The following is a 20,786-nucleotide window of genomic DNA, read 5'->3' as shown; positions in this document are numbered from 1 at the left end:
AGCCTCGCTGTCCCGGGGGAGATGCCAACGAGTGGACGGGACAGGGGCACAGTGGCCGTCAACCGCCTCACCCCGTGCACGGGAAGCGTCCGGTCCGGGGGATCTGCGCCGTTGGGTGAGCCGGTGGGGGTACGTGGACGGCTGGGATTGGCGGTTGGGAAGAGGACAAGGCGAGTGCCGCGAGGCACGGATCAAGTTGGTCTGGGTCTGGTGTTGCTTGCTGGCTTGCTGCTGCTGCTGCTGCTGCTGCCCGTAGCATTCGCTCGTGCGCACCAGCTGAGGGGGTGTTTGGATACGAGGTGTTAAACTTTAACAGTGTCACATCGGATGTTCGGATGCTAATTAGGAGAACTGAATATGAGCTAATTATAAAACTAATTGCAGAACCCTGTGTTAATTCGCGAGACGAATCTATTAAGCCTAATTAATCCATCATTAGCAAATGGTTACTGTAGCACCACAATTGTCAAATCATGGACTAATTAGGCTTAATAGATTCGTCTCGCGAATTATACTCCATCTGTGCAATTAGTTTTGTAATTAGCCTATGTTTAATACTCCTAATTAGCATCAAACATCCGATGTGATGGGTGTTAAACTTTAACAGTTGGTTGCCAAGCAGGCCCTGAAACGACCCGGAGCGTCGTGGTTTGTTCGTCTTGTCTCGGTGTCTCCCGCCCTCTGCTTGTACTCTCTGCTGAGTGCTGCAGTGAGGTAGATGCAAAAATCAGCCATTGTTTTCAGCAAAATGAGGAATGGTTGATGTGAATTTTTTTTTGTCATAAATTGTAATGTCATTGAAAACCAATTTTCTGTTGTGTTTCCTGCTTATGTGATTTTTGTTTTTTTATCAAGCTTCATATTCTTTTCCCTCTTCTATTTGACTAGGCTAGCTTCTTATAAGTTGATATTTTACGTAACTCCTTGTAGCGAGAAAGCAACTCAAAGTTTTTTTATAAGAAAAGCAACTCAAAGTTGGTGGAAGGCTTGAAGACGGAGAGCTCGAAAAAAAGGAATGGAGCTATCGGGGGGCTTCGTCTGGCTGCTGGGTTTGTCCTGTGCCACCTGCTTTTCGTGTTTGCTGTGTCCGTGTGACATTCGGCCTGGCCGGCCGCTGATCACCCCTATGTCATGTGGGCTTTGTTGGTGCCGGTCCATCGATTTGGTGGGCCTGTATCTATCTACAGCGTCGAAATCGTGTGTTCGGCCTATGGCCCAAAATGAAACCGCTGGCAGCAACCTCCTGCAAAGCCGATCGCTGCACCGCATTGCTGCAGGCTGAAAGGTCATGGGGTTGTTGGATTGTGCAGGTACTTTGTCTTCGCCAATGCCATTGGCAGCGTGTACATGGGGTTGTTGTACCGGGCAGCCAGTTCAGTCTGTCAGTATCAGTATGCTAATATTCAGTTTGTCAGCTCACTTCACCAGTTCCACTGTCCTGTCGTTGGCTCTGGCCGTGATCTCCTCCGGATGACCTGATGGCAGCTGCCACGGCCGTCTTCGCCCCATCCAGCGCCGCCGCTCCGCTCCTTCACCACCACCGCCGCGGCCGCTGCCGCCACAACTACTCGTGCGGCCTCGCGATCGCACGCTCGTCGTCGGCGTGATCCGCCGGCGCCCGACGATATTGTCGACGTCCTGCGGCTACGGACGCGCCCCCCTTGTTCCGGCGTCTGACCACTGGGGCAACTGGACCTTCCTCCTGAGCACCGCCGCGCTGGGCCTCTGGTCGGAGAAGCGGGCCCCGGCGGGGAAGAAGGCGCTCGCCGGAGCGCTGGTGAGCGTGCTGCTGGGGCTGGCGGCCAGCAGCGCCGGCGTGGTGGCGGCGGACGCCCCGGCCTACCGCGCGGCGCTCGACTACCTGCTGCCGCTGGCCGTCCCGCTCCTGCTCTTCCGCGCCGACCTCCGCCGCGCGCTCCGCTCCACCGGCGCGCCGCTGCGGGCCTTCCTGCTCGGATCCGGTACCTATCTCTATCTGTCCTCGACGACTATCTTGAATCTTCCTGCGCCGTATTGCATTGCATCTCTGAAGATCTTCCGATCGATGCGGTGCTTGCTTTCGCAGCGGCGACGGCGATGGGCACGGCGGTGGCGTTCCGGATCGTCCCGATGCGGTCGCTGGGGCCGGACAGCTGGAAGATCGCGGTAGCCCTGATGAGCCGCCACATCGGTGGAGGTAAGGTACATCTCGCTCTTCAATCTTCACCCACTGCGACATGCCTGAAACTCTGCACTGATGGTTTCCCTCGCCGTCAGCTTTCAGCTACGTTGCTGTTTGTGAAGGTCTTGGAGTCTCTCCATCAACCATGGAAGCCGGGCTAGCTGCTGCCAACACCATCCGCGCACTCTACTTCACAGGCCTCTTTGCATTAGCCGCCAAGATTCCGGCGGAAGACTCGCGGTCAATGGGAGAGGGCTCCGAACCACCGTTAACCGCTGACGACGAAATGTTACCTGCTGCGCAAAGCGCCATTGCCGTAGCGGCGGCGTTTGCCATATGCAGGGCAGCAAAGCTCGCGACGAGCAGGTTGGGGCAGTTTGGCATAGAAGGGGCAAGCCTTCCCTGCGCAGCAGCAACAGTGGTTCTGGCTTTGGCAACCTTCTTCCCATCTCAAATCAGGAAGCTTGCGCCCTCAGACGACGCCCTGGCTGCGATTATGATGCAGGCAAACTTTTTCTTTCTTCCTTCCTTTTTGAGATCAGAACGCACACACTGACACACGTGAATTTCCCGCACGTTGCTACGGAGATACTCTTCGCAGCTGATGCTTGTGAATTTCCCTGAAATTGATGGCAGGTATTATCTTTGCAGTTGTGGGAGCTAACGGAAGCATCGGCAATGCCATCAGCACAGCGCCCAGCATATTCGCGTTCGCGTTCGCGTTCGTGCAGGTCGCGGTGCATCTCCTGGTAACTCTTGGCGTGGGGACGCTGCTCGGGCTCGACCGAAAGCTGCTGCTGGTGGCGTCGGCGGCCCGACCGCAGCCTGCTGGACTTCTTTGGTGGCTCCGGCGATCCTCGCGGCCATCTTCGGAATCGCCGTCACCACCTTCATTGGAGCCGTTCTTGTTGCGATTTTCCATGTACTGCTTCGCACTCTTCATCGCCAACCCCATCACTATCGCCCTGGGAATCTGAGTCGGTTTTGGTAGGCTTGTCCTCAACAACTTCGTGGGAATCGGTATCGGTGTGATTGCCCTCCTCATCAAGTACATAAAGTAGCAGTCAGAACTGCTAAAAAGAAACGAAAAGAAAAGTAGAACTCCCTTAATTACCCTAATACCTTAATTAAGGATAAAAAGAAAAAATTCGGCCTCCAACCGCTCCCCAAGAAATTCCGCAGACTCGTATCCCGCGTACGTCTCGCTGCGCATATTTCCGCGGATCCCTCTCCTCCCCAATCGCCCCGAGCTGCTCCTTCGTGCGCGAATGCCTCCGCCCCGCTCGTGAGTACCATTGCCCGAGCTGCGGCAAGCGCTACGTTGTCCAGACCGACCTCAAGGGGGACGCCAAGACCTGCGGCACCCGCAAGTACCGCTACGACTGGGGCATGTTGTGATTGCTTGCTCGCTCGCACGCCACTTGCTTGCTTCTTCTTCCTCGTGGCCCGAGCTGCTGCTGCCTTGCGTGGTGACCGGAGCGGGTGTGAGGCGTCACCGTGGCCTCGCGTGGGGCCGGAGCAGTCGCCGCGTGGTGATAGGTCCATGCTGCTATCTCGCGTGGTAGGCAGAGCCCTACTGCTTCGTGCGCGTGGAATCATGGGCAGGATGAGAAGGAGATGCGGTTGAGGATAAGAATAGACGGACTGTTTTTTATTTTTCTATTAATTGTGGGGTTCACACGTGCTGATGTGGTCAGTTTTGAAGTATTGACGAGTTTATTATTGAGAATCTGCTGTGGGGTGACATGATTTTGGGGAAAGAAACTTTTAGTAAAGTCCCCAATAGATAGTTTTGGAGAAGGATTTTTTTAGAAGACTCTTGGAGTTGCTCTTAGACTTGGAGTTGCTCTTAGACCTGAGATTGGATTTGGACTATCATTAGAATTTGCCAGTCCTGTTTGTAAACGAAAAAGGGAAATAAAGAAAATGAAAATTACATTGTGCCCTCTAAGGCAAGGTAGGTAATGTTGAGGCCTGAAGTATTAGAATTTAGGGTCAAATTTGATCCAAAACCTGTAATTCCCCAAAACTGGAAAATAATTTAGCATAATACACTCCCGCACTATGTAAGAAAAACACATACAGTTAGATAGTTAGATGGCAACCACATACAAATTAGCCACGGTTTGTATTGCATTTCCAAGGTTGCACGTGAAATATTCAAGAAAGAGAAAGGCCTCACTGAGATCGGCAACCAAATGTGTGGAAATTCTATTTTGAGATGAACAATTTTGTGAAATATACTTGGAAGTTGAACAGAGAACATATGGCCATATGGCATGGATGTTAGCTGACAAATCCAAATTGAGGTAAGTTTATCTGTCAGGACTCAGGAGCAAATAACAACATTTATCAGACCAAAATATATTCACAGCACTGACACTGCGCCTTCAAATTGTATTTCAGACAATACCAAGTATTTGAAGTATCCTTATTTTGTTTCAACATACTCTATCTACATTAAAGAAAAGGCATAGCTAACCCTCGTGGAATACATCTCAGCCCTTCCTACCGCTGAAGAATCCATTCCTGTATAACAGAACCTCGAGATGATTGCACCCATAGGAATGTCTTCACCAGTCTGAAAGAGATCCTAACATGAGACACCAAATTAGAATTGTGATTACTCCTTGTAATTTAAGATTTATTGAAATTTGAAAATAACCTCAATGATACGAGAAGATCTGCCCCAATGACTAGAGCAAATGGCCAAAGCAAGATTTACTAATCGCAAAACAAGTCATTTAGAGACCAGTAGGCACCAAGAAACATTCACGAGTAGAACAAGAACCAGACACTACTGCAAATGGAACATTCACAGAGAGCTCATCTTTACTTCAAAAAAAAAAAACAGAGAGCTGATCTAGTGATGATTATGGCAGAAATTTTTTTAATGAACCTAGAAATATGATCTCACCAGGCACAAATGAGTAACTTTATGACATGTCCTGCTAACTATTTGAAACAATTGGTATCAACTACCATATTTCTGCAAATATTTAGATTGGACATGTGAAAACAATGTCTGTTAGATTTGTCAAAAAAGGAACTCCAATAATAAATTTTAGTTTGCACAAAAACAGAGTTCTGTTTCGGAGATCAACTGTGTTGGTTTCCATAATCACTATTTTTGTGATTGGATGATGTAATTACCAACAAAATGCATCAATGAAGCAAGACCAAAAGAAGATTAAGGAGAATGACATCAAAACACAATCATACAATAAGATTAATGAACAACTGCATTCAAAGGAAGAGGTAGAAAAAATAGTAATAGAACAAATGCAAGGGGAGCCTTAAATTCGCCAATATACCAGTAGGCTCAGTACAAGAATAGGATACACTAGACTGGTTAGTATATACCTACAGTGGAACTAACATAGTATATTCATGTAAAGCCTTGCAACTCAGTGCTATTTATATGAAAACGCTGATGATAGAAACAAGATTAATATGGCACAACCAAGTAATTTTTAATCACAATATACTAATACTTACCCTCCCTTCATCTAGTCCCCCAAAAATATACAGGCCAAACATAACAAATGAGATATGAAATATTCAAGTCTAGCCTAATGGTCACAACTGGGTCTGGTATCACGCAGCACATTTAAGCACTGCAATTTCAGTGGGAAGCAAACAAAGGCCAGGTCTGGTAACGTGGCTAGATTTTGCCAGTTTAGCTCATCATGGTTGGCATGCTTGGGCTTGTTTAACCTGGCCTCGCAATTCCACAAGGAATAAAATTGGCTCAACTGGCTATGGAGGTTTGGTTTTAAATCCTAATGATTTTGAACCGATTTGAATAAAACACCAAAAAGCACATAGCACAACTCCAAATAAACAGTTTCAAAGGTATTATGAAAATGTAATCTTCTTAACCAGGGTCCATTTTGGTGAATTTCTTGTATTGCATCCTGAAAGCAAGAAAGTGCCTTGTATATTTCTTGATCAACAGTTCAGCAGACACTTGCGAAATCTCATTGGAAAAAAAAATCCCCTGCTAGACTACAGGACAAAACCTTAATAGGTCTTCTTCAAACTGATCAAGTCATATCATCACGGAAATTATTACACACAATGCTTGCTCATAACAAATCACTACGAAAATATTGCCCTTGCTGTCATACGCTAAAAATTCCATCATAGGGTATCCTGAACAGGAGTAAGATTACTCTACCTGGTGATTGGAACCATGGCAGCCTCTCTTTTGAAACAAAACAGCACATAACAGAGGGCAGGCAACTAAGAGCCACATACCTATGGCTATGTATGCATTCTGTGTACATCTAGAGAACTTAGGAGTGCCTGTTTGTCATGAAAACTGCCTCAGTGCTGAGACCACTCGATGCTCTTAAGGTCAATGCCAGCCTTGGCCATCTCATAGAGTGGGCTCATGTCACGGAGTTTCTTCACCTGACGCACAGTGAGCTCAATTGCTCTGTCAACCTCTTCCTCAGTAGTAAAGCGGCCAATACCAAAGCGAATAGAGGTGTGCGCCATATCCTCCTCCACCCCGAGTGCACGCAGAACATATGAGGGCTCCAAGCTGGCACTAGTGCATGCACTGCCGCTCGACACAGCCACCTCCTTCAGCCCCATCAGCAAGCTCTCCCCCTCCACATATGCAAATGACAAGTTCAGGTTGCCTGGGTAACGGTGCTCCATGCTTCCATTGATGACAACCTCATCGACCTGCGCACGAATGCCATCCAGCAGCCTCTGCTGCAGAGCACTGACTCTCCTATGGTCATAATCCATCTCTTGAGCTGCAATCTCACAGGCGGCACCAAATCCAACAACAAGCGGCGTGGGCACTGTGCCACTGCGGATGCCACGCTCCTGCCCACCACCACTCATCTGCGGCTCCACCCTGATACGCGGACGCCGGCGAAGGTAGAGCGCCCCAACGCCCTTGGGGCCATAAATCTTGTGCCCGGAGAGGGACATGAGGCCAATCCCCATCCTGTTCACATCAATCGGGATCTTCCCCAGCGCCTGCGCGGCATCAGTGTGGAACGGCACGCCCTTCTCTTTGCAGATGCGCCCAATCTCCTCGAGCGGCTGCACGACGCCGATCTCGTTGTTGACGGCCATGACGGAGACGAGCCCGGTGTCGGGGCGGATGGCGTCCTCGAGCTGCGCGAGGTCGACGAGCCCGTCGCTGCGCACGGGGAGGTAGGTGACCTCGAACCCCTCCTGCTGCAGGTAGCGGCAGGAGTCGAGGACGCACTTGTGCTCGGTCTGCGTGGTGATGACGTGGCGGCGGCGGTCGCGGTAGAAGCGCATGACGCCCTTGACTGCGATGTTGTTGCACTCGGTGGCGCCGGAGGTGAAGAAGATCTCGCGCGGGTCGGCGCCGACGAGGGAGGCGACGCTGGCGCGCGCGGCCTCGACGGCAGCGTCGGACTCCCAGCCGTAGAGGTGCGTGCGGGAGTGCGGGTTCCCGTAGCGGGAGAGGTAGAAGGGGAGCATGGCGTCGAGCACGCGCGGGTCCACGGGGGTCGTCGCCTGCATGTCCATGTACAGCGGGCGGCCCGAGATGCGCACGCCCTTGACGGTGATGGATTCCTCCTCCTCCTCCGAGGCCACCGCCGCCGCGGGCGCGGCAGCCGTGGAGAGGGCGCGGACCGCGGGGGCGCCGCGGCGAAGGAAGAGCGGGAGGAGGCGGCGGGAAAGGGCCATGTCGTGGGGTGGAGTGGGCTGGGGAGGGTTGGAGTTAGGGGGCGCCGCGGGGCTCCCGTTTCGACGGAGGGGCGATTTGGGAATTGCGGGGAGGTGGTGTGGCGGCGGGAGGACGGAGGAGCGAGCACGAGCTGGGGGCAAACTGGCAGCGACTGTTTTCTAGGAAAGACCCTAGTATTTAAGTTTTCGTTCAAACATGCTGCAAAATTGGATCGCGATTATTAATCGCGTCCAATTTGGGACCTCTGTCAACCGTCAGATCGAAAAAGTGCGGCTCCGAAACGAGGCGGAGCAAACTGGCAGCGGCTATTTCACAGAATACTCCCCATTGTTTACATATGCTGTCAAACAGGCCCCAAATTGGATCGCGATTAATGGTCGCGATCCAATTTTCGGATCATTTGGAACCGTCCGATCGTCCATCCGCGGCTCCGGTCGCAGCCGAGCAGAAATGGCCGGTGCAGTTTTCCAAAAAGGACCCTTCACTGACAAGGACGGTTAAATGAGAGGTGGCACCACGACGGCGGCGGCGACCGGCGACGAGGCGTGAACTCGCAGCAGAGCAGGCAGGTGCTCGAACCTTCCAGTCCGCCATGCCCCAAGCCACCGCGGCCGCCGCCGCAGCAGCGGCGAAGCTCCCCCGCGATGCCCTCCTCCGCATCGCGGCGCCGCTCCGCGAGCCCCTCGTTGCTGCGCCCTACGAGCCTCCCGCGGGCTCATCCGCTTCCGTCAAGTCCCTCCTCGCCTCTCTCCTCCCTTCCACTTCCCCGTCCCAGCCCCAGTCCCTGGCGGGCAAGGAGGCAGCGGACCTCCTCCTCTTCTGCGCCGCCGTCCTCGCGGCCTCCCCGGAGTACCCCGCGCTGCACTGGGTCCCAGCGGGCCTCTCGGGGGCGGCCGCCACCGCGGTGGGGGAGATGGCGGCGGTGGGCGGGTGGGGCAGCGTCGGGGAGATGGTGGTGGCCGTGATGCCGGAGGTGGTGCCTCCACTCAAGGCCGTGGTGAAGGACTCGTGCGTTGACGCTGACAACGACGAGATTGGGACTGTGAAGCCGCCCAAGGAGCAGGCTGTAGTCGCCGCGCACCAGTTCCGGTGGCTGGTGTCTCAGGTTTGTGCTCTGTGAATAGTACTTGAGATCTTGAGCATTGTTCTTGTCAATAGATGGGATTACAAGTTTGCAAGTAGGAGAAAATTTGACGCTCTGAATAAAATGCCATGCTCTGAAAATGTTTTGCACTGGAAACTGTATTAGTGTCTGTGGCAGCAGAACTGTATCAGTAAGTGAAGTAGTAATATTATGGCACTGGAGATGTTCACTTCAGTATCTATTTTTGTGTTTCAGGTTTGTTACCCTAAGCTTGGGGATTTGTGTTGGTTAGTCATCCCTTGTGCTCTGACGACATTAGATCATTGGTCACCAGAGGTTAAGGTATGGTTGCTGTTTATTGTTTGGTTTCTCTACTGGGGATAATATGGGCTGTATATTACTGCCAACCTTGTCTTAGTAGCATTTGCTTACATTTGGTTGCTATAAGCACAGTTCAACCTTTGGTCCTGTTGACGAACATTGTTCCATATAATTGACAGGAACAGGGAATGGTCAGTTTCATACACATAGCAAAGAATGTGAAAGTAACGGAATTAAGTTTGTATGAAGATGCCATACTTGATGCATGCTGCCATAACATTCCTGCCGACGATGAGTTATGGTATCGTGTTGTTGAGGTATCTGTGCTATTGTTAACAATCACTCAGCGAAGTAATCCCCGCAGCTCTTGGTAAAATCTCTTTCTAGTTCAAATCTTTTGCCCTTTTTTTTCAGTTCAGTTGTGATCAAGTCTGTTCTAGTGCTCTTCCTAGCTTATAAGTTCCAAGATGAGAAACCTATCTTGCTTCAAGTTTTTATTGGAGTATGCATATTCAGAAATGTATATGATAATATGTGATTTCCATTGTTCTCTTTCAGTTTATGAACTGTGAACTATGGTACACCTTTTAAATTTTACAACTGAAAAATAGAGAGAGCTGACTGGGGGAAATGATTGCCTTTTATTTTAATAAAATTTAAATGAGGCACCACTACTTCCATCTTGCGGGAAACAAACATTTACCAATTGAATGGTTTGGGAGTGAAAACTTCAACATAGTAATGGGAAATACAACATATTTGTACTCATATTGAGATGCAAAATCATTGCTGAAGAACCTAAGTAAAAAGATTAGTGTTTACTGTGAAGAAGTCAAGCTAGTAAAAAGAGATGTTTGAAGTTTTCTTAGATGGATCATTGATAATAAATTTAAGTAGCTGGATAACTATTGGCTGATATTTTCATGCTAATATATGTTTCAGAGTTCCATGCTTGGATTGCATAGTTGCATAATCTGTTGACTCTAATATAAATATCCACAAAATGTCTTGTATATTTTCTTAAACTATCTAATCTTTTTTATTTAATTTCATTTTTTAATTGGTTGCAGGTATGATCGAATGCTTAGTGAGATGTTGGGCCACCTGGAACGGCAACCACTAAATAAAGAGCGCCGTGTTGCATGGCTGACCCTTGTTGGGCCAGTTTTTGATGCTATGGGCCTCTTCTTACTGGCTCATTTTCGCCGCCTTTTCTTACTCTTTTTCCAGTGGATGCATACTGACGATGATAAGACAGTTCTGCTGGTAAGGAAAAAGTTCCTTATCATGTGCATGCAATACAGTTAAATTAGCATTGCGAGAAATTGTGTGTGCCGGCCCTTCAGGTGTCCATATTTTGGTCAACTACGCCAAGTTTTTTTACCATATGGAATTTTCTTAATGTAGTTGATTATGGAATTTTGATATTTTGACAGTGAATTCTTTTCAGGTTTTGGAGCAAATGCATGCCATCATCAAGCTTACTTGGATTCGGAAATCACCTCATACTTCAAGGTATTAGGACTTGTGATTTATGTCTTCTTACTTACCTCATTCTGCTTGCTGTGCTCACTGTATCTGGTTGTTCCAAAGGCATGAAAATGTTCAATTGACTAACAAGTGGCTTCCAACCCACTTCCATTGTGCTTAGATTGGTGGATGAACTTGCTCTCTTGTATAAAGAGTCAGCGACAAGGAGCAGCCGCGAGGTCATACGAAGTCATATCCTGGAAATGCTTGTACTGCTTCAGAAGTAAGAAACTCTCATAATCTCCTTCACTAGCAGTTATAGTTTCTAGATCACATGCATAGTGAAGCACATTAGCTGACGAGAAGAATTTTTTAAACCAGCGCATTCTGTGTCACTGGCTTCTACTCTGCTGCCTAGGTGTTCCTAGCTTGCAGAGTTGATATTGTTCTTCATTTTAGTTGGCCTATTTGGAATCATGTTTGAGATTGACTTATGCTACTTTGCAGTAGCTTATAGCTGACCATTTGAATATAATTTATCCACCTCGGCAATGGGATTATTGATCAGAATGGGACAGGGGCTATGCTATTTCATTTTGAGGGATGGATCTCATCTGAATACACATGTATTCTTGTTATCTTTATAGACAGCTGAGATTAGAGTAGGGTGTACTATTCACATATGCCATGTTGTTTTGTTAACAAGGAAGTAATTCATTGCCTTATGCATTGGTTATGGCACTTTGGAACTGGGGACAGGTCGCTGTAGGTTAGGTTTAAGTACCAACTTTTAGCATACCACAATTAAATACAAACAGGAAAAAGCGATCTCATATGAAAATGCTAACAATATTTTTGCCACTTGGAACTGCATTCGACCAATATTTTTGCCTTGGACATCTCTGTTTCTTATATCAGTGGTGTGTGCTGATGCAGGTGCAAGGGACAACAGTTTGAGGAGGCTTGGAAGAAGCATGAACGTGATCCAGACTTGACGATGCTTCTGTCAAGTTTCAACCAGCTTTGTATAAAAAATAGTTCCCCAGGATGTTGAGTTTCACTAGGAATTCTTACTGTAAATACTTAACCATTGCCTATTCTGCCATTCTGGTCTGGGAACGAAATCAGCTCTGACTCTGATTCTTGTGGCAACTCCCATCCAAAATTTCGAAGTATCCTTAGGGGCAACTGGGTCAAGGCATGAACAATTCATTCCTTGTCGGTATCTCTTCCTATCCTCTATTCTGCTACACACGTTTGTATTCTGTGTTTAGCTTAGATGAAATCATGATGGCACCATTGCTGCTGCAACGTGTACTTTGCTCATAGCTTGATTCATTACGTACGTGCCTCTAGCTTATAGCATATTCCTATCCATCCTGTATGAAGATCGTGTCTATGTCTGGCCATATTTCTCCGGGAAGCTGAGTATCTGCGGCTCCAGGTACTTTCCATGGTAGATGAGCCTGGACATGGCCCTGTACGCGGCCTGCGTCATGTGGATCCCGTCCCAGCTCAGGTACGCCGCCGGCTCCGCGCACGCCGTCGCCCCCGCGAACCCGCACATCCGCCGCCAGTCGAAGTTGTACTCGCCGCCGCCGGCGCCGCAGCAGGCCTTGCGCGTGCTCGCCGCGTCGAAGCCCAGCGAGGAGGCGTTGTGGAGGAGCGCGAGGAAGGAGTTGAAGTAGTCGGCGTAGGCCACGGACGCGCCCGGGCGCGACGCCTGCAGCTCCGCCACCGCGCGCTGCAGCCGCGAGTTGTGCTTGGCGGCGAAGCGGTTCAGCTCCCGGAGGCACCCGTACGCGTCGTAGTCCGCCTGCTCCGACGTGCCGGCGTTCATGGCCAGGTAACCCGGCACGCACCCGATGGGGAAGTTGCCCGGGATGATCACCCTGCCTGCTCCCATGTCAAGCACTTCCTGCATGCGTGATCGTGATTCAATAAGGAATTAATTACCACAACTTTTAATTTCCTCAGTCATCTTAAAAATTTTACTGCTACCAATGTAACAAGTCCATCGGTGCAATTTGTATGCGTGAGGTGAGATGTTTACCTTGGCTGCGTCGATGATGGTCTTTATGACCCCTGGGATCAGTTTCTCCACCTCGGCCATGGGCTTGTTCGCGAAGAACTCGTAGTTGTAATCGTTTCCACCGATCTCCCCGACCAAAACCAGAGAACTCTGAAGCTTCTTGCGTATCTCTGCAATCACACGAAAAATGACTTGAACTTGAATTTCACGCAGAGATCTAGCAGGTTCAGACATCACTTGTGCCAAGAGCAGAGTGTGGTGGTGCACTGACTGATCAGCGCGATGAATGTGGGCAACTGAAAGGAGAAAAGGAACGAGAGGAATTGCCTTCGTCGGTGCCGAAGCTGGACTTCATGAAGTCCTTGAACCACCGCAGCTGCACCTTGAGGGAGTTGGAGGCGAAGGGCATGGGCACGGTGAGGTTGAACTGGTCTGCGGGGTCCACGGCAGTGGCTCCGGCGACGGCGAAGTTCACGCCGTGGTCGAAGCTCTTGTTCTTGCCGAGGTACGGGTTCAGGAACGGGAGGCCCATGTCCTGAGCTGCACTCATGTACAGACGAAAGGTTAATGCGTGTCACTACTCACAATCTACTTTCTTTTTTTTGCTCCAGTGAAACACGTCTAATGTGTTCAGGTTCTGGAACAACTGTTAACATGATTACATTACCCAGGAAGTCGATCATGAGGAGGCCGTCAGAGCAGCGTCCCGTCGGGGTTCCCAGCGTGACGCCGTAGGGGAGGTGCTTGATGGTCTCGAACATGCCGGGAGGCGCCTCCTTGACTAGGTTCCCCGTGTCAGTGATGGAGTCGCCGAGGCTGTAGATGGCAGTGACGCCATTGCCTTCTCCCTGGCCAAGACAGCAGCGCAAGAACAGAGCAAGGAGGGAGAGAGGCAGGAGGAAAGCTGCGGAGGAAGCCATGCAGAAACCAAACACTAGTAAATGGCTCGTGAAAGAGATCGAATCGACTGACGAGGAGGTACGTGCCGGCCCCAGCCTTTTTATAAGCAGAATGGATGGATGGATGGATGGGGGAGAGGAGTAGGAGGATGCACTTGGGCGCGCACCATGATCGGCCACCGCATGTTCTAGAACGAGAGCATGGATGGGTGGCGATTTCGCCGCCCAGAAGACTCGGTCGGCCGCGCGTGTAGATGGAGATAGAGATGTCTTTTTGATCGAGGACCATGCTTTCTTCACCTTGTTACCGAAAAGAATGCGTCATGAGATCGGATCGCGTCCGAGATTACGGGGGAGCTCCTTTTGACCACAGCCATCCTGACAGTCTCGACCGTGAGGTAAAAGTCAGTTCAAGGGAGAGGCCAAGCCTCTCATCAGTATACATCAGGTTTCCACATTAGCAAAAGATCAAAAGAAAACATGCAGGCATTCCTGGATCCTGGTACTACTTTTATGCCACAGAAACGCAGGATTCAGAGAACTCTGAACTTGAATAACTGACTAGCTTTGATGCCATGGAACAGGAACTGCAAGTGATGTACTTGCAACAGCATGGGAGGCTACCAATGTGGCGCATTCAGGCTTTCAGAGAAGGAGAGAAGTCTGCACCTGAATAATGCACCCCATTGGCCCAATTGGGAGCATTATTGCTGCCGATGGGGGTAAAAAAGGCCTGAACTTTAAAAGTAACGGAAAACGGCCTCGCGCGCACGCTCGAGGGTGCGAAGTGGGCGACCGGCCTCCCCTCCCGGTGCGCTGCTTTTCGTCCAGCTTTTTCGACCGGGTGATATGGCGGTGGATGCGAATGCGATGGTGCTGTGCGCGGAGTGCGATTGGGGTGGCGGAATCCGAATCTCTCAGCAATCCCGTGCTCTGGAGGCCGAGAGCCACGCCTGGTTTTGGCGGCTGCTTGGGAGGCCGAGAGGCGAGGGCTAGTGGCTGGCTGTGTGCTAGCTTAGCTAGCCTCTGCGCCTTGGGGGTGGTCGGGTGACAAAGTGTGATCGGCATGTAAAGGAGATTGTGTGATCAGGGGAGGAAGTATCGGCTGGGTCGTGTGCTTTTGTTGTGTGTGCTGTGATGAGGCGGCGGTGTGAAGAACGGGAAGGGAAAATGAACCAGGAGTTTTCTTTTCTTTTCTTTTTTTTTTTGAGTAACGAACCAGGAGTTGTGAAGGGGAACGCCGGAAGAATGTATCGCTAGACTCGGAAGCTTTGCCTGATTCTGTACTATTGCAACGTGCAGGATGAGCCACGCACTTATGTGACTCTCACCTGCGCCATAGGTGGGCGCACAGTGCATGCACACACAAAGTAGGAGTAGTACACGATGCTTTTCCTTGCAAAAAAAAAAAGTAATGGTATACAATGCTTTCGCAAGGAAAAAGTAGTATACAACACTCAACACTACTGAAATAAGTGGCTGGGAACTTTCCTTTTAATGGAAATTGGAAAGTGCAGGCTGCACGTGGGCCTGCAACTGAGGGGGAGCCGGCGAGACGGTTCAAGCCCAATTTATGCTGTTGTGGGCTGTGCCCCACGTTTCACCCTCTAGGACGCAACGACCTGCGCGGCCCAAACCAGCTGACAATCTGCCATGGCCCATGGGGTTGGTTGTCACTCCCGCGGCGGCAAACCACCTCCCGTTTCGAAACCGACCCCGCCGCCGCCCTCCATGGTGCCGCACCCGCACGGGCCGCACCTCGCTTCGCACCTGCACCGCGGCGCCGCACGCCCATGACACCGCGACGCCGGCATGGTGCACCTCGCCCCGCGTCAGCTCTCCGCGCGGCTTCAGGCTCCACCGCAACCGCCGCCGCGCCCGCCGACCGACCTGCCGCTCCCGCTCCTCCCGCCGCCGTCGCTCACATCGCTGCTGCTCGCCGCCGTCGCCTCCTCGCCCTCCCTCCGGCACCTCCGCCATGTCCACTCGCTCATCGTCCGCCTGCCTGTCCCGCCGCCCACCGTCCCGCTCCTCCTCTCCCGCCTGCTCCGCCGCCTCGCCGCGCTCCCGCTCCCGCCCGCGCGCGCGCCGCTCCGCTACGCGGCCGCCGTCTTCTCCTCCCTCTCGCCGCCCGACCCCTTCCTCGCCACCGCGCTCCTCCGCTTCGCGCACCTCACGCAGCCGCCCCTGGAGACCTTCCGACTCTTATCCTGGCTCCGCCGCGAGCGCGGCGGCGAGCTCCCGTTCCTCCCGTTCGCGTTCTCCCCGCTGGCCAAGTCTGCGGCGGCCGCGCGCTCCCTACCTGCTGCAGCCGCGTCCCACGCGGTCTCGATCCTTCTCGGAGGGTTCGATAAGCATCGCTTTGTTGAGAACTCGCTGATCGGCGCGTACGTTGCATGTGGCGACGTCAGCGCTGCACGTAAGGTGTTTGATGATATGATGGTGAAGGATGCAATTTCTTGGACAAACATTGTGGTGGCGTATTCTAAAAGTGGGGATATGGGGTCAGCGGAGGAGGTGTTTGCGCGGTGTCCGGTGAAGGATATGGTGGCGTGGACAGCTATGGTGACCGGGTATGCGCAGAATGCCATGCCAGTGAAGGCATTGGAGGCATTTGAGCAGATGGCGGCGACCGGCATTGCCATTGATGAAGTTTCACTGACCGGTGCCATCTCAGCTTGTGCTCAGCTTGGTGCGGAGAGGCGTGCCGCCTGGGTACAGGAGATTGCAGAACGGAATGGTTTTGGGAGGAATGTGGTTGTTGGGTCGGGGTTGGTGGACATGTATGCCAAGTGTGGTCTCATTGACAAGGCGTGTGAGGTTTTTGAAGAGATGCAAGAGAAGAACGTGTACACTTATAGCTCAATGATTGTTGGCCTAGCATCACACGGGAGGGCTAACGATGCAATTGCTTTGTTCAACAACATGGTTAGCAGGGCATATGTGGAACCGAACCATGTTACCTTCATTGGAGTATTGACAGCTTGCAGCCATGCTGGGATGGTTAAAGAAGGGCGCTACTACTTTGCGCAGATGAAGGACAGGTATGGGGTATTGCCTTCTGCAGATCACTATGCTTGTATGGTTGATTTGCTTGGGCGATCTGGATCGGTGATTGAAGCCCTTGATCTAGTGAAGTCTATGACCGTAGAGCCTCATAGTGCTGTCTGGGGGGCACTGCTAGGCGCTTGCCGAATCCATGGAAATACTGCAGTTGCTAAGGTTGCCGCTGAACATCTTTTTAAGCTCGAGCCAGAGGGCATGGGGAACTATGTCTTGTTATCAAATACACTTGCGTCGGCAGGAGAGTGGGATGAAGTGTCGAAGGTTAGGAAACTGATGCGAAATCGGAGGCTGAAAAAGGACCCTGCAGTTAGCTGGTTTGAAGGCCAGGATGGTTTGGTGCATCAGTTCTTTGCTGGTGATAATACTCACCCAAGGACAAATGAAATAAAGAAGGCATTGCTGGAGTTAGTAGAAAAATTGAAGCTTGCAGGTTATGTGCCAAATCTGAGTTCAATTGTTTATAATGTAAGTGAGAAAGAGAAAGAAAGACTGTTAATGGGTCACAGCGAGAAGCTTGCTCTGTCATTTGGATTGCTCACACTTGGGTCTAGATCTACAATTAGGATTGTAAAGAATCTAAGGATCTGTGAGGACTGCCATTTGTTTATGCGATTGGTATCAAAAGTTGAGCCCATCAACATTATTGTCAGGGACAATATGAGATTCCATCACTTCAAAGATGGAGAATGCTCCTGCAGTGGATTCTGGTGAATGCAGAATATGATTTTTAAATAAGTTAATAAGTGGCAGGATATCTCTCAAATTATAAGTTGTCAAACTTATTCATCTGGCTTGTTTCGGAACATAGAACACTCAGCTTTGAATGCAAGAACAAGCTAACTTCAGAATACGAAGAGATACATGAGTCATGACGCAGGCATAGTTGGCAATGTTTCATAATAGAGAAGTTTGGGTGTTTGATTGGGAAAGTGGTCATTGATTTTTAGAAAATGATACTTAAAGCATATAATATGTAAAACACACATGCTATAGGAGAAACTCCTTTTGTGATAGCAATGGATATAAGTATGTAACTATTTCTATGGGAGAGCTGAAATCAGAATCTTTTATCTCTTCCAAACTTGCTTGATGCGGTTTCATCTTTGTTCTAAAACTCTACATTATGGGCAAGACAAAACAAGAACTGACCTTCCACGAATTCTTTGCTTGGCATTGCATTAATGCAGCTCTAGCCAGTAGTCATGCCTGACAGGCCCTAGATTTTAGCATACAGATTTTGAGTGACTAAGAAATAATTCTGAGCAAAATTTGATGGAAGCATTAAAGGCTGTAGGAGTTTTTTTTGTGAGGTGTCTTAGGTGTTAAAACTGCATTGTTCTTCAGACTTGTATTTCCACAAATGCATATGCCCTTTTTACGGGGGCTTTGTCTTGCACAGAATGAAACTCTGGCGCTGTGCCATTACACCATCTAACTAACTAATTAGATAACCAACTTGTCTCATCGATGCTGACCAGAAGGGTTTCTTTCCCTGCTGCCCGAGAATAGCCAATGTGGTCCTTTTGTTGCAGGTGAACTGGGGCCGATGCTTAGTTTGAGGTCAAGATCACTCTCCACAGAGGCACTACAATTTCCATCTTCGACTGCTTTATGGCTGCCTACTGGGTTTTCTGTGCGATTTCCTTCTTTGGTTGCTGAGTTTTCTTCACTGAAGAGGCTTAAGCATGTTCTTGGTTTGCATTCTTGAAGACCCAAATGTTGAGGTACTTGCGGGGTAGCAGAGTGTTGTGCATTACCAAGGCAAGCAGATTGATTAGTCTCAGAGGTGGAAGGACTTCTGTTATGGTTTGATCTTGATCTCTGCACTATTTGTTGACTTTCTTCTGTTCTAGATTGGAAATGCTTCCCACAACCAACTTCAGTCATCAGTGATTTCTGTACATGATATAGCCGATGCAGTTCGTGCACCTGATGCAAAAAGACAGTATAAAATGCAAAGGTTCTGTGTTGCTGGAATTACAATATAACTTAGATCCTATTAACAGTTGACTGTCAACTTATCTCTGGAAAGATGAAAGTTTATGCATAATAAGCAGTAGTATGCACTACATTATAACAAGAACCTATAACGATCTATTAACTTTCTCATCTACACATGCAAATATACTTTGCAAAATCAAAAGTTTCGGGAGTCTCACTTCTTAATGAAATGTAACGTAGCTCTCTGGCGTTTTCGAGGAAAAAATATGCTTGGAAGTCAAGACCTGTTACCGTGTCTGATCTACGTGTTTCCAATATTCTAGAGATATCTGGTGAATCTTATCATTTACGAGATGGCTTTCAAAGAGTACATGGCTACTTGTTATGTACCTGTTGTCTGAAGACCTTATCATGCTCCATGATTGTTCTCCTAACAGATTCCTTACTATCATGCTTGGAATGCTCATCCATTGGCTCCTCCAAGGAGTGCAAAAGCTTTTGCCCACTAGCTTTCAGCAATAATTTGGCTGTCTTCTTGAAAGAATCTCTACTCTCTATATCCCTTGTGATGGTTTCCTTTATCTCCAACAAGGCGAGGAGGATTCTATGAGTACCAAGCAGATCAGCAGCCATTCCTGAAACAATCAGTTTGGAAGGTCAGTACCTTCAGTGCTAGCCATCACAAAGGACTGGAGAAAATTGTCATAGAAATTTAAAACTGTAGCCTGTGCCAGTTGCACTATGGTTGCGAGCCAATTATATGGTTGACTGCAGAGTCTGAAGGCAAGTAACGATCAATATTGAGCACTGAATCAAGAATTAAGTAAAGAGGGACTTGCATGTAGATTACTCACCTGGTGCCCTGGTTCTCATGTTCCAGCTGCTGGTTCTCATGTTCCAGCTGCTTATCTCGCATTTTTCCTCTTCTTTGGTTACAGGTCATGACCACTGGCAATCTCCATAAGCTAGCAGAGCATGAGAATGGGAGGAAGCTCGCTCAAGTCTATCCTCAGCACTCATTACTCATTTCAGAGCCTTAACTACACATAAGCTCCGAGGGAGAAACTTTGTGAGTAGCTTCCAGGTTCTCTCCTCGCGCTTATGAAGCAAACTTCATACTTTTGTAGTAGAAACAAGCTAGACCAACCAAAAGGAAAGAAAAGGTAGTAGTGCAATGGCTGACAGGCTGTGTGAAGCTGAAGGGTAAGCAGGATGCAGGGGTAGCAGTACAAAAGTTGCGAAGTTGGAGATCGTTGGCAGGACGTACGCTGCGTCGCTATTTGTTTAACAAACTCAAGGAAAGATCAGGGAAGTGCAGCCAGCAAGCAATCGGAGAGCCAAATCTGGCTGGGTTAATGAAACAAGAAGCCAGCCTAATAACATGTGAAGCAGATATTCCACGCAGGTTTTGCCGGGATTGAAGATATCAAGGTTTTGGACTTGGCAAGCTCTCTCTTTGTGTGATAGATAAGCTAGGCCATACATATCTTCACATGCTGGTAGTTTGCAGTAGAGATCTGAAGATACCAGGGGCCCACAGCCAGGATTTATCCTAGGCTGTCCATCCTCGTTACAATCCCAACTCTGGGATCTGCCCACAGCCTCAGAAAAGTAAATTGCCGTTTAAGCTTCCATGTGAGTTGCAAGTCCCTTTGTTTGTGTTTCTTTAACCTGGACAGGTTGTTGCTGTACTGTTTCAGCATGTTCTGTCCCTGCCTTCCCAGTGTTCTTGGACGGCTGGATCTCAAAGCAAGGATCTTGTTAATTCATTCATCCCACCGACACAGGTACTAAACTAACGCCTCTTGCTGATATAAATCACATTTGAGTTGATCAGTTGACTTGCTGCGCACCAGGCTGTTGATCCGTTAATGATTTGGTGTAGTATGTTCAGTACCTATGAAACTCCTGATCTGCATAATATTATAAACATTAATCGGGTTGACTTTGTTTGAGTACCCGGAGGATGCTCTTGAATCTTTCCCTGCCTTGATCTCAGTCTCACCACATGAACATTATCTAGAGCTAGATGCAAGATTGCTGCAAGAGCTTAACGCGATTTCCTCCGTGCTATGGTACACACATAGGACAGTAGGAGTACAACATAGGATAAGATTATGGTGCCC

The 20,786-nt window shown here is 49.4% G+C and overlaps 6 protein-coding genes across 9 annotated transcripts; 3 read left to right on the top strand and 3 right to left on the bottom strand.

Moving 5' to 3' along the window:
• Positions 1-21: 21 nt before the first annotated feature.
• On the top strand, positions 22-3,201 carry LOC117853691 (uncharacterized). The gene is made up of 7 exons (XM_072293490.1): positions 22-129; positions 608-714; positions 1,311-1,391; positions 1,486-1,961; positions 2,066-2,176; positions 2,257-2,666; positions 2,813-3,201. The coding sequence occupies exons 1-7, from the start codon at positions 22-24 to the stop codon at positions 2,912-2,914; spliced, it is 1,395 nt and encodes a 464-aa protein (XP_072149591.1). The 3' UTR covers positions 2,915-3,201.
• A 1,289-nt stretch (positions 3,202-4,490) lies between these two features.
• On the bottom strand, positions 4,491-7,981 carry LOC117852631 (cysteine desulfurase, mitochondrial). 4 transcript variants are annotated; one of them, XM_034734811.2, is made up of 2 exons: positions 6,422-7,981; positions 4,491-4,754 (listed from the first exon to the last, which is right to left on the bottom strand). In XM_034734811.2, the coding sequence occupies exon 1, from the start codon at positions 7,844-7,846 to the stop codon at positions 6,491-6,493; it is 1,356 nt and encodes a 451-aa protein (XP_034590702.1). In that variant the 5' UTR covers positions 7,847-7,981; the 3' UTR covers positions 4,491-4,754; positions 6,422-6,490. The 4 variants fall into 4 exon arrangements, with proteins under 4 accessions (XP_034590702.1, XP_034590703.1, XP_034590699.1 ...); XM_034734812.2 differs by having other exon boundaries at positions 4,491-4,742; XM_034734808.2 differs by having other exon boundaries at positions 6,342-7,980.
• A 367-nt stretch (positions 7,982-8,348) lies between these two features.
• LOC117852632 (uncharacterized protein At2g39910) lies at positions 8,349-12,033 on the top strand. Its single transcript, XM_034734813.2, has 7 exons — positions 8,349-8,952; positions 9,187-9,273; positions 9,432-9,622; positions 10,323-10,518; positions 10,703-10,767; positions 10,904-11,005; positions 11,659-12,033. The coding sequence occupies exons 1-7, from the start codon at positions 8,440-8,442 to the stop codon at positions 11,774-11,776; spliced, it is 1,272 nt and encodes a 423-aa protein (XP_034590704.1). The 5' UTR covers positions 8,349-8,439; the 3' UTR covers positions 11,777-12,033.
• On the bottom strand, positions 11,675-14,336 carry LOC117852633 (acetylajmalan esterase). The gene is made up of 4 exons (XM_034734814.2): positions 13,422-14,336; positions 13,082-13,294; positions 12,776-12,924; positions 11,675-12,640 (listed from the first exon to the last, which is right to left on the bottom strand). The coding sequence occupies exons 1-4, from the start codon at positions 13,672-13,674 to the stop codon at positions 12,119-12,121; spliced, it is 1,137 nt and encodes a 378-aa protein (XP_034590705.1). The 5' UTR covers positions 13,675-14,336; the 3' UTR covers positions 11,675-12,118.
• An 821-nt stretch (positions 14,337-15,157) lies between these two features.
• On the top strand, positions 15,158-17,792 carry LOC117853690 (pentatricopeptide repeat-containing protein At5g44230). Its single transcript, XM_034735983.2, has one exon. It carries the CDS (start codon positions 15,466-15,468, stop codon positions 17,428-17,430), a length of 1,965 nt encoding a protein of 654 aa, XP_034591874.2. The 5' UTR covers positions 15,158-15,465; the 3' UTR covers positions 17,431-17,792.
• Positions 17,793-18,034: 242 nt separating this feature from the next.
• Positions 18,035-20,165, bottom strand: LOC117852587 (uncharacterized). Its single transcript, XM_034734733.2, has 3 exons — positions 19,515-20,165; positions 19,051-19,295; positions 18,035-18,648 (listed from the first exon to the last, which is right to left on the bottom strand). The coding sequence occupies exons 1-3, from the start codon at positions 19,552-19,554 to the stop codon at positions 18,181-18,183; spliced, it is 753 nt and encodes a 250-aa protein (XP_034590624.1). The 5' UTR covers positions 19,555-20,165; the 3' UTR covers positions 18,035-18,180.
• Between the last annotated feature and the right edge of the window lie 621 nt (positions 20,166-20,786).

Source organism: Setaria viridis, chromosome 4 (assembly GCF_005286985.2).
Source record: "Setaria viridis chromosome 4, Setaria_viridis_v4.0, whole genome shotgun sequence".
Classification (NCBI taxonomy): domain Eukaryota; kingdom Viridiplantae; phylum Streptophyta; class Magnoliopsida; order Poales; family Poaceae; genus Setaria; species Setaria viridis.
Note: the sequence above shows the minus strand (reverse complement) of the source record. Positions and strands in the feature narration are given on the sequence as shown.

What these genes read in the sequence shown, in the direction of transcription:
- LOC117853691 (XM_072293490.1), top strand. Translation starts at nt 22, where the DNA reads ATGCCAACGAGTGGACGGGACAGGGGCACAGTGGCCGTCAACCGCCTC. An exon ending in CGTTGGGTGAGCCGGTGGGG is followed by an intron (nt 130 to 607) that starts GTACGTGGACGG and finishes AAACTTTAACAG; the next exon opens with TTGGTTGCCAAGCAGGCCCT. An exon ending in TGGCTGCGATTATGATGCAG is followed by an intron (nt 2,667 to 2,812) that starts GCAAACTTTTTC and finishes TTATCTTTGCAG; the next exon opens with TTGTGGGAGCTAACGGAAGC.
- LOC117852633 (XM_034734814.2), bottom strand. Translation starts at nt 13,674, where the DNA reads ATGGCTTCCTCCGCAGCTTTCCTCCTGCCTCTCTCCCTCCTTGCTCTG. An exon ending in CCTCATGATCGACTTCCTGG is followed by an intron (nt 13,295 to 13,421) that starts GTAATGTAATCA and finishes ACATGAGTGCAG; the next exon opens with CTCAGGACATGGGCCTCCCG. An exon ending in CAGCTTCGGCACCGACGAAG is followed by an intron (nt 12,925 to 13,081) that starts GCAATTCCTCTC and finishes GTGTGATTGCAG; the next exon opens with AGATACGCAAGAAGCTTCAG.
- LOC117852631 (XM_034734811.2), bottom strand. Translation starts at nt 7,846, where the DNA reads ATGGCCCTTTCCCGCCGCCTCCTCCCGCTCTTCCTTCGCCGCGGCGCC.
- LOC117852632 (XM_034734813.2), top strand. Translation starts at nt 8,440, where the DNA reads ATGCCCCAAGCCACCGCGGCCGCCGCCGCAGCAGCGGCGAAGCTCCCC. An exon ending in ATGATAAGACAGTTCTGCTG is followed by an intron (nt 10,519 to 10,702) that starts GTAAGGAAAAAG and finishes AATTCTTTTCAG; the next exon opens with GTTTTGGAGCAAATGCATGC. An exon ending in ATGCTTGTACTGCTTCAGAA is followed by an intron (nt 11,006 to 11,658) that starts GTAAGAAACTCT and finishes GTGCTGATGCAG; the next exon opens with GTGCAAGGGACAACAGTTTG.
- LOC117853690 (XM_034735983.2), top strand. Translation starts at nt 15,466, where the DNA reads ATGGTGCACCTCGCCCCGCGTCAGCTCTCCGCGCGGCTTCAGGCTCCA.
- LOC117852587 (XM_034734733.2), bottom strand. Translation starts at nt 19,554, where the DNA reads ATGAGAACCAGCAGCTGGAACATGAGAACCAGGGCACCAG. An exon ending in CATGAGAACCAGGGCACCAG is followed by an intron (nt 19,296 to 19,514) that starts GTGAGTAATCTA and finishes TGATTGTTTCAG; the next exon opens with GAATGGCTGCTGATCTGCTT. An exon ending in ATAAGGTCTTCAGACAACAG is followed by an intron (nt 18,649 to 19,050) that starts GTACATAACAAG and finishes TTTTTGCATCAG; the next exon opens with GTGCACGAACTGCATCGGCT.